Consider the following 13845-nt stretch of genomic DNA (forward strand, 5'->3'; position numbering starts at 1 on the left):
TCTCTGAAATTGGGCTGCATCTCATTACGGATAGTATATCATGGTTTAACTAGCAATTTTTCTTTCTTTAGTGGTATGTAAAATAACGGTGCATACTACAAATGAATAACACCTAAGATTCAATATAATACGCTATCAATCATGGTAAAGCAATAGTCCCAATTTCTATTTTAAGATTATTCCGAATACATAACCGATTTGAAATTAAAAAAATTTCGAAGTATGAGCAAAATATCTCCAACACATCACGAACAGAATAGTTTTGAGACAAATTATTTTTGTAAAAAATGGTTTATCAATTCCATTTTTGTATAAAACGTGGGAGAAACCTAGCCAATGCACATATAACTGCTGCCACATGAAAAGGTCCTTTTATCAAACTTCGAGTCTAAGAACGTACAAATGTTTCTTTTATCATGTCTGTAGTAATTGTCTATGCTTTTCCACTTAGCTGTTTTTAAAATTCCACGTGTCCCCATCATTTCTTCTGCCCTAGTTACAGTACAGTGACAGGGAGGAAGAGCGTTGGTTAAAACCACTCTCTAAGCAGTTTTCTGCTGTCCCTTCTTCCCGATCAGAGACTTGTGGATGTGTGGGATCACACCTGCGGTGGAATAAACGGAGAGACAGTGTTATTACAAAAGCTTCGAGCCACCTGCGTCTTACTACTCCAGTGCCTCAAAGGACAAAGAGCAATGACACAAAGAACGACATTTACTTAAGTCCCCTTTAACATGCTGATCCTGTTTAAGCATCTACACCAAGGGAGTCCCGATCTCGGGGGCTGGGAACCCGTCTCCTCTGACACTGTATGTAAACTGATATGATTTTATGTGCTTTCTTGAAGAAGAGATTTCATAGCTTTCAAGAGATTTTTCCCAATGTGATCCACAAAGGATTAAGAGACACCAACTTACATCTCACTTTCACTGATCCCGACTCTTTCAGTGATCTCAGCCCTGATTTTCAAAGGCATCACATTAATCAATTTCTCAAGATCATTTTCAAACATAGGTTAAACGGCATGGGAATTATTTTAAGTATCATATATAAACTTTAGATAAAGGACTTGCTAAAATAAAAGTCAGCTTTGCATATGGAAAAGAGTCTTCATTCAGATGATAATAAAAAGAAGCCTAGAATTGTAAGAAAACAACACTTACAGAATTTAGGTTTCTAAGTTTCCTAGTTGGCTAATCAAATGCACTGGATCACTGACCGAATTACATGTTATTAATAGAATGCCCAACAACATCCAGGCTGAAGAGGTGGGAGTACGTACCGCCCCCAGCTATTGTGGCCTTGATAAGAGAGTCCAACTCCTCGTCACCACGGATGGCGAGCTGCAAGTGACGCGGAGTGATGCGCTTTACCTTGAGGTCCTTGGACGCATTACCTGCCAGCTCCAGCACCTGCAGAGCACCAGCGACAGAACACATCAAACCGAGGGTGAGGGGCTTAAGGATTTGGTGTAGACTCGCAATTATAGCCGAAAAGGTCTCTATAGACAGCATGTATACATAAAACACACAACAGATATATAGAAACCAACACATCTTTTTTCTTTTTCATATTCCTATAATGCTTTTATAGAACTCTTCATTTGGCCTTTTTATATTTATTCTTTGCAAGAGCTAGAAACTTGAGCAAAAAGCTACTTCTACAGAAAGAAGTAAGGACAAGGGAGAATACCATTCCTTAGTCAAGATTCTGAATGTGAACATCTGGAAACAGCACAAGTTTTAATATCTCCGTGTAGTCTATTTCTGTATAGCCCTTACGGGCTGGAATTTATTTCTTAGCACATGTAGGAAAGATTAAAAATTTAAAAATTTCTTTCTTATTCAGTTCTTTCTTATTCACTGGGCCCTATAACCTGTAGGTGATAAGCTAGAAGCTCTTTATTCCTTATTGGAAATTTTCAACTAGAGGAATTTCAAAGTCCCAGCTGGCCCTAAAAATGCATTTTTTATTCATTTTCCCCCTCCACAGAATACAGGGCATTATGAAACCTTTGATGGAAGTAATACAGAAATAACTCCACAGAGCCTCCTCACTGGAACAGCTGGCAGGAATCCTCAGGGGACACGCCTCACCAGCCACCACTCCCCACTCCGTTCACTGTCCCTGGGACTCTGAGCGGCCTCCACCAGCATCTTTTGAAAGCTCCCCAAGTGACCCTAGCATGTGGCCAAGATTGAAAAGTGTTTACCTCTACTCAGGACTAAATTATTTTCTTTACTTCTACTAATGACTAAAACCCCCAACTTAAATATCAGAAAATATGATGACTGCTTACATAGGTTTACTGTCTAACCGTAATCTAATAAACTATAATCAAAGTTCCCAAGAATAAAGAGAATGGGAGTTCAGATGGGACTTCAACATTCTGAGCCAGAAGACTATGCCTCCACGAGCGAACAAAACGCATACATCTCTGAAAAGTCTGCAGCTAAACAAAAGCTGGCAGAGGGCTGCTAAGGAACAACGGGGAAGCGTGGTTCTCAACTAGAACCATACGGCCACTGATGCAGAATCCCTGGTTCATGACAGCCAAGTTGAAACTATTGGTAATTCAACGTTAAATCTCCAAGGGGACACGAATGACCGGGTGAGGTGAGATCACAGCAATGACAGTTCACACACAGGTTGAAGCTAAATCATTGAGTCTAGCTCACAACCACCTCTCTCTCAAGTGAAAACGTCCTTTCTGTTTCTGCTAGGCTGGCGGTCTCCACTACTTCCCTGGCCTGGAAAATAGTTGCAGGAGTTTCATGGCTTCCCATTTGTTTTCAGGGGGCAGGGGCGGGGTTGGGATGGAGGAAGTGGTGGTCCATGACCCAACAATCAAGAACTCTTGCCCAATTAACTTATCTTCCTAAAGTGTGAAACTGAGCAAGATACAGTATTTTATGTATACAACCAAAATGATTAGGTCTTTTATCTAATTTCATTTTCTATTTGTGATTTTTAAAAAATGTATCATCACATTGGCAAACTTTATTTACCCCACCCCAATCTTCATTACCTAAAAGGTTATCACCTATTGATTTTATACATACTTCAGAGTTCACTTAATAAACAGTACAGTATTTAAATCACTTTACACTCCTTTGTCATGTCACTTAAAAATACTGATCGCCAGCCCTTGCTTAACTTGAAAGCCGAGCGGACTCTGGTACTGGGTAACAGGCTAAGACACACCTACAACTGCTACGGAAGAAACCAAGGAGCATAAGTGTGTTTTTTGTTTGAAACCCTCATTCCATGGTTTCAGCCACTTGTGGCCTAGGCACCTGCTGGGTTTCCATGCGTAACAGACCCCCCCACAGACCTCCGCAGTGAGGTACTCCAGGATCGCAGCGCTGTACACTGCAGCCGTGGCACCAACCCGTCCATGGCTCGTGGTGCGAGTCTTCAGATGTCTGTGGATGCGGCCCACGGGGAACTGAAAGAGAGGCCGTCTGAGTGGGAGCACAAAAGGATCTTAACATCGCACTGCGAAGTGTAATCAAAGGCGAATAATAGGAGTAACACATGAAATGACACAATGTGGTTACCCAGATTAGAAGCCAAACCCATCTGGCAGTTAACAGTTCCACGGGCCTGTGTGTGGTGTCCTACGCATCAGCCCCAAATCTTCATGCCTGCTTTTACCCTCGTGAGGAAGGACTGTAAGTTAAAAAGCCACGAACCTCCATAGGGTCTTGTGAATGCATTTCTGCATAATATGGAGTGTCCTTATAAAATGGAGACAAGCTATGCTGTGCAGTCACCAGCTGCAATGCCGCATGCCCCACTAATTGTCTGTTGTCTGGTTAACTCCTTCACACAACGGCTTCTGCGACTGTCAACCTCCACCACCTTCCTTCGGTCCCAACTCCATTCTTCTTTCCTCAGTTTCAAGAGGTGACCTGAGAAAAACCAACCCCATTCTCTCCTCGTGACTCTCTACTTCCTGAGAATAGGTCCTTTCTCATTTCCAAAGGATCCTAATCCCACTTGTGTCTGTGTCCTTGACTATCCTCGACCACCTTTCTAATGGACCCTCCTCATGCTGTTACCGGCTCCATCATTCCAACAGCTCCAATTACTTCCTTCCACTGGCTCCTTTCCTTCTGCACACTTCACTTAAGACTTCTCCACACGTCTACAGCAACTGCTGCCTTACAGTCTAGATATCTCCTTGCCAAAGGCAAAGTTTAAAAGCAAGTACTGAAACCCTTACTTTCTTGTCACCCACTTTCTCCAAAACTTGGCTTCTGTTTACCATCATCCTTGAAGGCCAGCAGTGACATTTTAATGACCGAATCTATCGGCCACTTCCAGATCGCATCCTTAGGAGAAAAGGCATGATTTTTTTGTTGTTTCTCCTCCTTCCCTAAGTAATTCCCAGCCCCCTAAAAGCAGGCTGCATGCCTTTCCCCAGTGCGTCCTCAGTGACTGCCGTGTTGTCTGACACATAGGACCCCAAACCATTTCTTCTTAGGTTGCAAAGATCAGAGTTCTAATACTAACTCTGAAGTCTCACTACTCCCGTCTTCTCTGTTTCTGACTCATTCTGTGTTTCTGAGCAGCCCGCCAATGTCCTTGTGTTCCTTTCTCATGCTCAACTTAGGAACTACCCATTTTACAGAAGTGGTTTTAAATCTCTAATTCTTTGGTCATCTCTCTTGGAAAGCTGGATTAAAATCTACAACTTTTGGACATTTTCACATGGCTGTTTTGGTGGAAGTTCGGAATGACTCCACTTGAATTCTTCCAGCTCCTAACTTGCCCCGATTACAGACGCCTCTGTCCCTTCGGTTCTAACTCTTACAGAAACCTTTGACTTTCCTTTCAACCCTATGCCTCTCCTCCCACTTTTTGGGAGCACATGCATGAGTCCAATTCCTTTCCATCCCACGTTAATTCAAGTATGTATTACCTATTCCTAAAATCACTGCAATAGCCTCCATCTATCTTCCATCTCCCACTTCAAATGAAGGACCCTTCAAATAAATTCTAATTGAGATTTACATGATGCTCTAAAACATAGAATGTACCCGTAAGTTCCTGTCCCCCTTCCTTCAGTGCCACCTAGATCAGGTCATCCTCTTGCTAAAAAATTTTCAACGACTCACCACTGCCAAGAGGATAAAACCAAAACCTTATAGTCTGGCCTTCAAACTTTCCTGTTTAAAGTGTCTCTTGTATGTAGAGAATATTTCTTACTCATCCAGAAAATTCTGAGTTTGTGGATTAAAGGTGCAATTTTTCAAATATATAAAGTTTGAAAATATTTAATGTTTCGAATATATCATCACTCAGTCTAAAACTGAAACTATGGGGGAAATATTCAGAGGACTAAATGGGGTTCGCTATTTTACCCCAAATTCTATCTCATCCTGAAAGTTAATGCACCACTATGAACACTTTCTTCAAAAGAAAAAGCACAGAATACTCATTTCAATGTGATACAATTTATAAAAGAACCAGGAACATAATTATAATCTAGAAATAAAAGATTTTAAGAGAGCAAAATTACCAAATTCATTATAAGATCTCTTCATAACTGTTCTCGCTTGGAAGAAGAGAATACAAATTAAAAGCCAACTGTTTTATGATCTAAATTTTGATCAATTAATCTCATTATTAAAAGTCAGTCATACAAGTACATTTTTGTAATTAATGAAACATCTATTGGTCCTGAATTACAACATTAAAGAAAATAACTGAATAATGAATTACAACATGGACACGTTACCTGTAGCCCAGCTCTCTGTGAGCGAGACACAGCCTTAGCCTTGGCCTTCCCACTGTCCTTTCCAGCTTTGCCTCCAGCCTACGTGAAGAAAAGCTCCAGATGAAAAGCTGAAAATGCTATTTCAAAATTATTCAGGAAACAAAATTTTTTCTAGTTTTACTTTAGGTAGTTAAAAAAATACAGGTGATCTCCTCCCTCAATTTTATACAAATTAATAATAAAGTAAATATACATACAATATACATGTTATATACCATTAATTTATATAAAAATGAGGTCAAACCTTAAATACTTATTTAAAATGAACTTTATAAAAATCTGAACATATTTTTCAAATTTCTGAATGAAGAATCTTAAGTCAATATAACTTTTATGCTACAAATATTTCAAATCAAATAATTTTTTAAAATGTCAACATGTAGGGGCAGCCGGTTAGCTCAGTTGGTTAGAGCGCGATGCTCGTCACCCCAGGGTTGCCGGTTTGATCCCCGCATGGGCCAGTGCGAGCTGCGCCCTCCACAACTAAATTGAAACAACTACTTGACTTGGAGCTGATGGGTTCTGGAAAAACACACTTAAAATTTAAAAAAAAAAAAAAAAAAAAGTCAACATATATCACTTCCACAGAAATATTCAAAACCTAGCTCTTCCAGGAGATAAAAAAGCATGTGGGGGGTAAAATAGCCCTCAAAAAATTAAACACAGAATTATCATATGATCCAGCAATTCCACTACTAGGCATATATTCAAAGAATTGAAAGCAAGGACTCATAGCATCATTATTCACAATAGCTCAAGGGTCCACTGATGTATAAATAGGTAAACAATATATGGTACACATACAATGGAATAGTATTCAGCTACACAAAGGAAACTCTGGCACATGTTACAATATGGATGAATCTTGAAGACATTGTGCTGAGTGAAATAAGCTAGACACAGGAGGAGGAATATTTAACTCTACTTGTATGAGGTACCTAGTCAAAATCATAGGGACAGAAAGCAGAATGGTGGTTGCCAGAGGCTGGGGAGAGGGGTGGAACGGAGAGTTACTGTTTAATGGGCAGAGTTTCAGATTGGGGAAAAATGAAAAAGTTCTGGAGATGACTGGCAGTGATGGCTACGTGTTAATGTATTTAATGCCATTAAACTGTACACTTAAAATGCTAAATTTTATGTTATGTATATTTTAGAATTAAGAACAGGCTTTCAAACTTATACTCAAGGGGTTAAACAAATACTTTAAATTGACAGAAAAATGGTATATAAATGCAATGAAAATACAGCAGGTCCTCGAATAACGCCAACGTTATTTGTTATAACATCAAAAGACTCTTGCTTATATCAATCAGCCAATGGTAAAATTGGTTTCATTATTTGTTATGCATTGTTTTGCTTAAAGCTGCGGAACCTATCCAACAACCATTGAGGACTTAACTGTATTATGCAGCCATTTCAACAAATGAGGTACAGATGTGTGCTGATAGAAACAATCCACAAAACACATTTCTTGGTGAAAAAGGCAAGGTATGTACAAAGGCAGTGAGCTCTTGTTTATGTAAAAATGGGGCATTACAGTATGTGTACACATACATTTCTGGAAGGTCACAATAGTTACAAAAAGTTATTTGCCTCTAGGGAGGGAATACAACGGATCTGAGAAGAGGGAAAACTAATGTTCTCTTTTGGATGGTTTAATTTTACCACTTAAGTTTATTATTTCTTCACTGTAAAAAAAGCTAGTTAAAGAAAGAAATTGGTTTACAAGATTGGCTAGCAGAGGGTCTAAGTCTATATTTCTGAAGCAGAGAATAAGCTTTGAAATGGCATATTCCCTTTGTAATGCTTTCCTTAACATTTTTAAGCGAAAAATCATCCGTGTATAGTCCTCCTAAATCCATGTCTAAGTTGATTTAATGTTTATCTCTGAAAACTGTATGAGGAAAAAAAAAAGGCTGTAGCAGGTATTAGAAGCAGGAAAAAGTTTAAGAACTAATTCATATCTCCTTCTTACACTTAACAACATAGCAAGAGAGACTGATTTAACAGAGAGAATTGAGGATCTCTAGATTTCTCCCAGAAAGCCTCGTATATTTTAATAATTTCTATCTATATTGCCAAACAAAAGATACTGCATAATATTTTGATTTCTGAGGTCAGCTCAAGGAACAATATATTCTCACTTATTACTCAGAGATTTTTCACCTCTATTTGCCCTCAAACAATACATTTAACAACCTCTCAACTGGTGCATGAGTCCAAAATTATAATAGCCGTCTCTCTATGACTGAATTATGAAATAAGAACTAGTTATCAAAAGCCACCAACTGCAAAACACTCCAGGCTTCCCAATTTACTCTTCTTAAGCAATTTTACCCTTACTGTTTCAATCCATCATATTCATTTTATCTATTTGCTTTTCAAGTAGACATGAAACCAGTTTTTAAAAACCTCAATACATTAAATATTTCCAAGATTTGGAGGCTGCAGGTACACTTCTCAACAAAATCAAAGTTTTATGGCATCAAATATGTGTGAATATAAAATTGTACAGTAAATGAATAATTATTCTTTTCATAAAGTCCTCACACTGTGTACCCTCCAACTTTTGCATTCATTTTATAATCTGATGACTGACTGAAAAACAAACCACAAACACTACAGCAGTTTTGACTCTAGAAACTGAATCGGGATGAACCTGGGTTGAGCATCTTGGTAGAAAACGCACCTGTGGAGAGAGCTGGAGTACATTTCATTCAGAAAAAGCTGAAAACTGTATACCACGAAGCCAGTTCCGCATTACTTTGACACAAGCTCACTTCCCGTCAAGTTTAAAACCTTAAAAGCCTGAATGACAACTCGGTGCCTCCAGCATTTTCAGCTGCTGGTAAAGGGACTCCCAATCTATAGCACCTCGCTGGAGATTAAACGCGCGACACCTTGGAAACGTGCAAGGACTGGGACAAGCAGCAGCAGCATGAGCCCACTTTGCAGATGGGACGTAATCTGTGGAGGGGCCTCAGCACAGGCGCCGCCGCGGCAGAGACCCAGCGCGACCGCGCAGTGACGGAGAACGTGCCCGGAAGGCAGCTCCTGCCCACGAGCAGCACCGGCCACGACACCCCTCCTCTCGACTTCACAACAGCCGAGTCCCGCCGTCCCGGACGCTCTTCACCGCGAGCTGCGTCTCGGCGCCAAACGACCCCTCAGGACTCGGACTTGCTCGCAGGGCAGCGAGGGGCGGCAGGCCGCCCGGCCTCGGCCCGCCTCAAGCCCGCTGCCCGCCCCGCCGCTCTCACCATGGTCACGGCCGCTCCCGCCCTCGCTGCCGCCGAGCCGCCGCCGCTCCCGCAGCACCGACCGCCGCCGCCGCCGCCGCCGCCGCCGCCGCCAGAGCCGGGACAATAAACGGGGCCCGCCTCGCACCGCCCCAGCCAATGGCTGCTTGCCTTGCTGGTTTGAACCCCGGCAGCCGCCCAATCACGCATCTACTTCTAGCCCGATCCCGCCCCCGGCACCGCCTCCCTAACGGCTGTTTGTTTTTGCACACGGCACGTGGGGCGGGGCCTCCGGCCCCAATACAGACGTGCCTGTGCGCGAGGTGGGGGGAGAGTTCACCGGCCGCTCTTCGCTTGTGTCCACGGCCCGAGTCTGACGAACGGAAGTGAGGGCGGAAGGCTTGCGGAAGTTAGCCAATGGGAACATCACCCGCGAGCAAGGCGGGCGGGCGGCTGGGAACGACTGCGGGATTAGCCAATCGGGGGGCGATTGGGTGGTTTTCCCGCGCGTACTCGGAGGCGGCTCTCCAGGTTCTGAAAACTGCTTGGAAGGAAGCGTTGTGGGCGTCGCTTTTCCCGGGGGATTGTCACAGACTCCCAGGACGTGGTGTTAGGCGCACTCCCGTCGCGGCGGGCACTGATTCCCGGGCCGGCGGCCCTTCTCAGCACCATCCCGCCGGCTTTACGTTAGCCGTGGGGACGCCCAGTAGTGGGGTCGGCGTCCCCGCGGCCGTTGCGACATTGAGGGACCAGCGCGAGGGCGGGCGTGTCCGCTCACGGCAGTTCCCGCAGGCTGTCCCAGGCCGGCCCAGGTTCTCCGGTCGTGTTGTCACCCGTTGCGGCCTTAAGCCATTCCTTCTTTTCACGGTGTCTTGGCGCCCACGGGCAGGCGGCCAGCCGACCGCACGGAGGTTTCCCCGGGCTGGCATTTCAGGAGTGTGTCCTCAGGTGGGCGGATCCTGTCCTAAAGTGTGAATGATCTGACACGTAGGAAGCACCGTGGGGACGTGAGACTAAGGAGAGCCAACTGGAGTTCGAGGAGACGAGGAGCTGAGCTTCTAAGTTTGGAAAACGGCGAGTGAAGGTGGAGACGAGCGTGAGGAAGGAGGGTCCAGGGAAATCGGAGGTGTGGAGCCATGCGCCCAGATTAACGGGAAACCCGAAAACGAGGGAGAAGAATTAGGAGTTAATAGCGTAAGCTGTTAATAACCGTGTTTCTCCCTGCTCCTCTTGTGCTTCCGGCCTCAGCGAATGAAGTCCAAGAGACCTGGGAACCATTCCTTCCACAAATCGCCGAGTGGCTCCTGTTCGCAGGCACTGCACTAGATAGTGGGGACTCGCGGGCTAGCAACACAGACATGTCCCTGCCCTTCCAACCCTTTACGGCAGGGGCAGGTGTCAATGTAGCAAGCGTGTGTGAATCAGTAGGTGCACATGCGAGAAGGGAAAGGACAGAGAGCAGCAGAGGGGATATAATGCAGATGGGGTGGGCGGTGTCCAGAAGGGGGAAGAAAGCAAATGTGAAGGCCCCTGAAGCGAGAAAGACTTTTCCGTGTGAAGGAACTGAAAGAAGGCTAGTGTGGCTGCTGTGATTTTCACCAGATCCCTCCCACGTCATCTATTTACTCTCTCAAGTCTGGCTTTTTCTTTTGGCCATGTCCATTGCCACTGCTTTAGGTTAGCCTTTGTCATTTCTCTCCTGCATCACTGCAAAAGCTTGTTCAACTAATGCGCTATCCTTGTCCTTCATTCTATCCTGCACTCTTTCTAAAATACAGTTCTTAGTGTATTTTCCTTAACCTCAGCAACTTTAGGACAAAATCCAAATCCTTAGCATGGCAGAGACCCTGTATTTTCTGGCCTCTGCACGTCTCCTGTTTTGTCTGTCACCCTCCCGCACCCTAAACTCCATCTTGTTTTGCACATGCTTTTACCTTTGCTTGAGACAGCCCTCAGTCTCAGCTTCTCCCTGGCTGACTTTCCGTCATCCTTCAAGTGGCAGCAAAGACATCACTTTCTTCAGATCGTCTTCCTTGGACATCCCTGACATGGACGAAGTGCCCCACAGCCCCAGTGTGTTTTGCTGTCATCCGTCCTTATCATGCTGAGTTGTGTTGGTTTCCTCAGTGCACAGAAGTCTTTTTTAGGTCATCACCCTTCGCTTGGTACAGTACCAGGTACCCTGTAAATATCACTTGGCGAATGAAAGGAATAATACTAATACTTTTTTTTCTAATCTCTCATTTAATTATAAATAGATTGCTTTCAAGTTTATAGACGAATTGAGAAAAAATTTAATTCCAATTAACTAACACTTTTTTCTTTAAAAAGCCACTTAGATAGTCAATATCATCTATGGAAAGACTTGAGTTTGAACCCAGACTCCTCAGCTTACTAGCTGTGTGATCTGGGCGAGGTATTTAATATTACCAAGGCTTTTGTCATTTGTAAAACTGAAAATAGCAGTACCTACTTTAGAAGTTTTGAGTGAGCACTCAATTCAGTAATATATGAAAAAGTACTTAGCACTGTACCGAGTATATAATAAATAGCCAATAAATGTTAGCTTCTTAACAGGAAAAAACTAAAGATCTACAAGAGACCCAGCTTGCTTCCTTGTAGAAATTGACAAGACCATCCCAATGTTCATATGGGAATGTAAGAGAACTAGAATAGCCAAAATAATCTTGAAAAAAGAATGAAGTTGAAGGACACACTTCTTGATTTCAAAACTTACTGCAAAGCTGCAGCCTTCATGATGGTGTACTGATTGGTATAAGGACAGACATACATCAATGGAGTAGATTAAGAGTCCAGAAATAACCCCATGCACTTGTGGTCAGTTCATATTTGACAATGATGTCAAGAAAATTCAATGAGGAAAGCAGTTTTCAACAAATGGTGTTTGAATCTCTCCTTAAAGAGAATTTGCATTCATTCATTCACATAGAAAACGAACTGGCAGGAAATAACATGAAGTGCTCCCTCAGAGTGTGGCCTTTGAAGGCTGAGGGGTAGTCACAGTGTAGAAATGCTGCATTGGAAACCCCAAGAGTCTCCGGAAACTTGTGCCTGTCCTAAGTCTTGTCCACAAAAGAGAAACTGAGCTGACAAAGGTCTGGGAGAGCTCAGCATTTGTATCCAAAAGAGACTCGTAGTTCCCACTAGAAAAGGTGTGGGTCAGATGAGGAGCTGCGCTGATGACTCACTTGCCTGAGCAATATTGCCAGCTGGGTTTTCCCTGCCAGAAAATTGACAGCTGCTGGACTAGAACATTCCACATTGCTGACAACAGCTTTCCCTCCCTCAGAAGACTATTTTCTGCCATTCTTCCTGAAAACCTAACGCATTTTCTCTTTTTATATTACTTATCCTAGAGGTGGGGACCCTGCCTTTATGTTCTGAACTATGCATTGCATGGGACACAGTATATATTCATGAAGCCTTTCTCTGAATTCTAAGCCACAGCTTCAAGGTCAGAAGCAGCTAGATGTGGATAGGATCAGGACTTTTTTTTACACAAAAAGAACTCACTGTAGGTCATATAACATAAAAAAAAAAAAACCAACAAATTTTCTTATTTCTAAACTGAACAATAGTTTCATAACACAAAAGCTAAGGGTACCTGGATCCCTGTACCCAGTTGAATGAGTTCTCAGAGTATCACTTCGTTTAGTGACTAATTTTAAATGCATGTTGTTTACCTGAAAGGGAAATACACAGAGTAGAACAGACCTGTGACGTGTAACGAGCGAAGGCTCCATTCATCAGAACTCATGAAAAAAGGACGTTTTCTCTGAATTCCAGAGGCCCCCCAAGTTTCTGTTTTATGACTAAAGAAGATGAATTTGCCTGATTGAATGGAACCTAAAATAATGAAGAATTAAATTACTTCTCAATTTAATTTTGACATAACAGTGGTTGGCTTTGTGGCACAGTTAGTAATAAGATATGTACATTAGAAAATACCAAAGGAAATAGCCATCAACGTCCCTAACATGACTTCCCTGTCATTTAACTTATTAAGCTAATACAAATTTTTCCCAATATAGTACATCAATACATACCTTAATGTGACAGCCACATAACACCGTTGAGATTTTTTAAATTATCAAAAGGTTTGAAACGGCTGCATGCTAGAGTGTTCAGTAGTGCTTACCTTGAGGGAGTGGGTTTGCAGTGCTTACCTTGAGGGAGAAAGAGCACATTCATTTTTCTTACGGTGATTCTCTACTGTTCACATTTGTTGAAATTTGTGCATTTTTATAATAAGAGAAAGTTTGGAGACTGTAACTGCCAAAAATGATACCTACCAATTATGAGAGGTACTGAATAAATGAGGCAAAGGACAGGACAGTTTTGAGGGTAGGAGTCTAGGGGTCCTTGGAGGACTTCCTGGTAGCCCTGAAAGTGAGAAGAGGGAGAGCCTGTGTGACAGTTTGTCTGGGCCAGTCTTGTACCCATAGGTCTCAGTCCATGCTTACAACCTCCGTTGTATAAATGACCCTTGGGAATCCTGAGCTCCAGTTGAATAAATGGACCATGGCTCATTCCTATTTATTAACTTGGCTGTTTCTTGATTTGACACCAGGATGGGGAAAAATAGCATATAAAATAGCATAAAAGGGATGATATTCAGGTCCACATGGCTCCATGTCACTGATTTCATATTGCCTGGTTCTAGTCCCCTCCTGCACTGACTTTGAACCATTTGTGCTCTGGCAGGGGAGACATGATTTTAACATGCAGAGGGTGCTGGCTGGGTCCCAGGCTTTTCACTCTGATAGAAGACCATAGCATCTAATGTCTTGGTCACTGATA

The 13845-nt window shown here is 42.8% G+C and overlaps 1 protein-coding gene across 1 annotated transcript; it reads right to left on the reverse strand.

The window, feature by feature from the left end:
- Nucleotides 1–272: 272 nt before the first annotated feature.
- LOC117012383 (histone H2A.V) lies at nt 273–9105 on the reverse strand. The gene is made up of 5 exons (XM_033088610.1): nt 9046–9105; nt 5747–5824; nt 3335–3448; nt 1283–1412; nt 273–604 (listed from the first exon to the last, which is right to left on the reverse strand). Exons 1-5 carry the CDS (start codon nt 9046–9048, stop codon nt 543–545), a joined length of 387 nt encoding a protein of 128 aa, XP_032944501.1. The 5' UTR covers nt 9049–9105; the 3' UTR covers nt 273–542.
- Between the last annotated feature and the right edge of the window lie 4740 nt (nt 9106–13845).

The sequence above is a fragment of the Rhinolophus ferrumequinum genome, chromosome 20 (genome assembly GCF_004115265.2).
Source record: "Rhinolophus ferrumequinum isolate MPI-CBG mRhiFer1 chromosome 20, mRhiFer1_v1.p, whole genome shotgun sequence".
Classification (NCBI taxonomy): Eukaryota; Metazoa; Chordata; class Mammalia; order Chiroptera; family Rhinolophidae; genus Rhinolophus; species Rhinolophus ferrumequinum.

What these genes read in the sequence shown, in the direction of transcription:
- LOC117012383 (XM_033088610.1), bottom strand. An exon ending in CACAGAGAGCTGGGCTACAG is followed by an intron (nt 3,449 to 5,746) that starts GTAACGTGTCCA and finishes CCTCTCTTTCAG; the next exon opens with TTCCCCGTGGGCCGCATCCA. An exon ending in TGGAGTACCTCACTGCGGAG is followed by an intron (nt 1,413 to 3,334) that starts GTCTGTGGGGGG and finishes GGTGCTCTGCAG; the next exon opens with GTGCTGGAGCTGGCAGGTAA.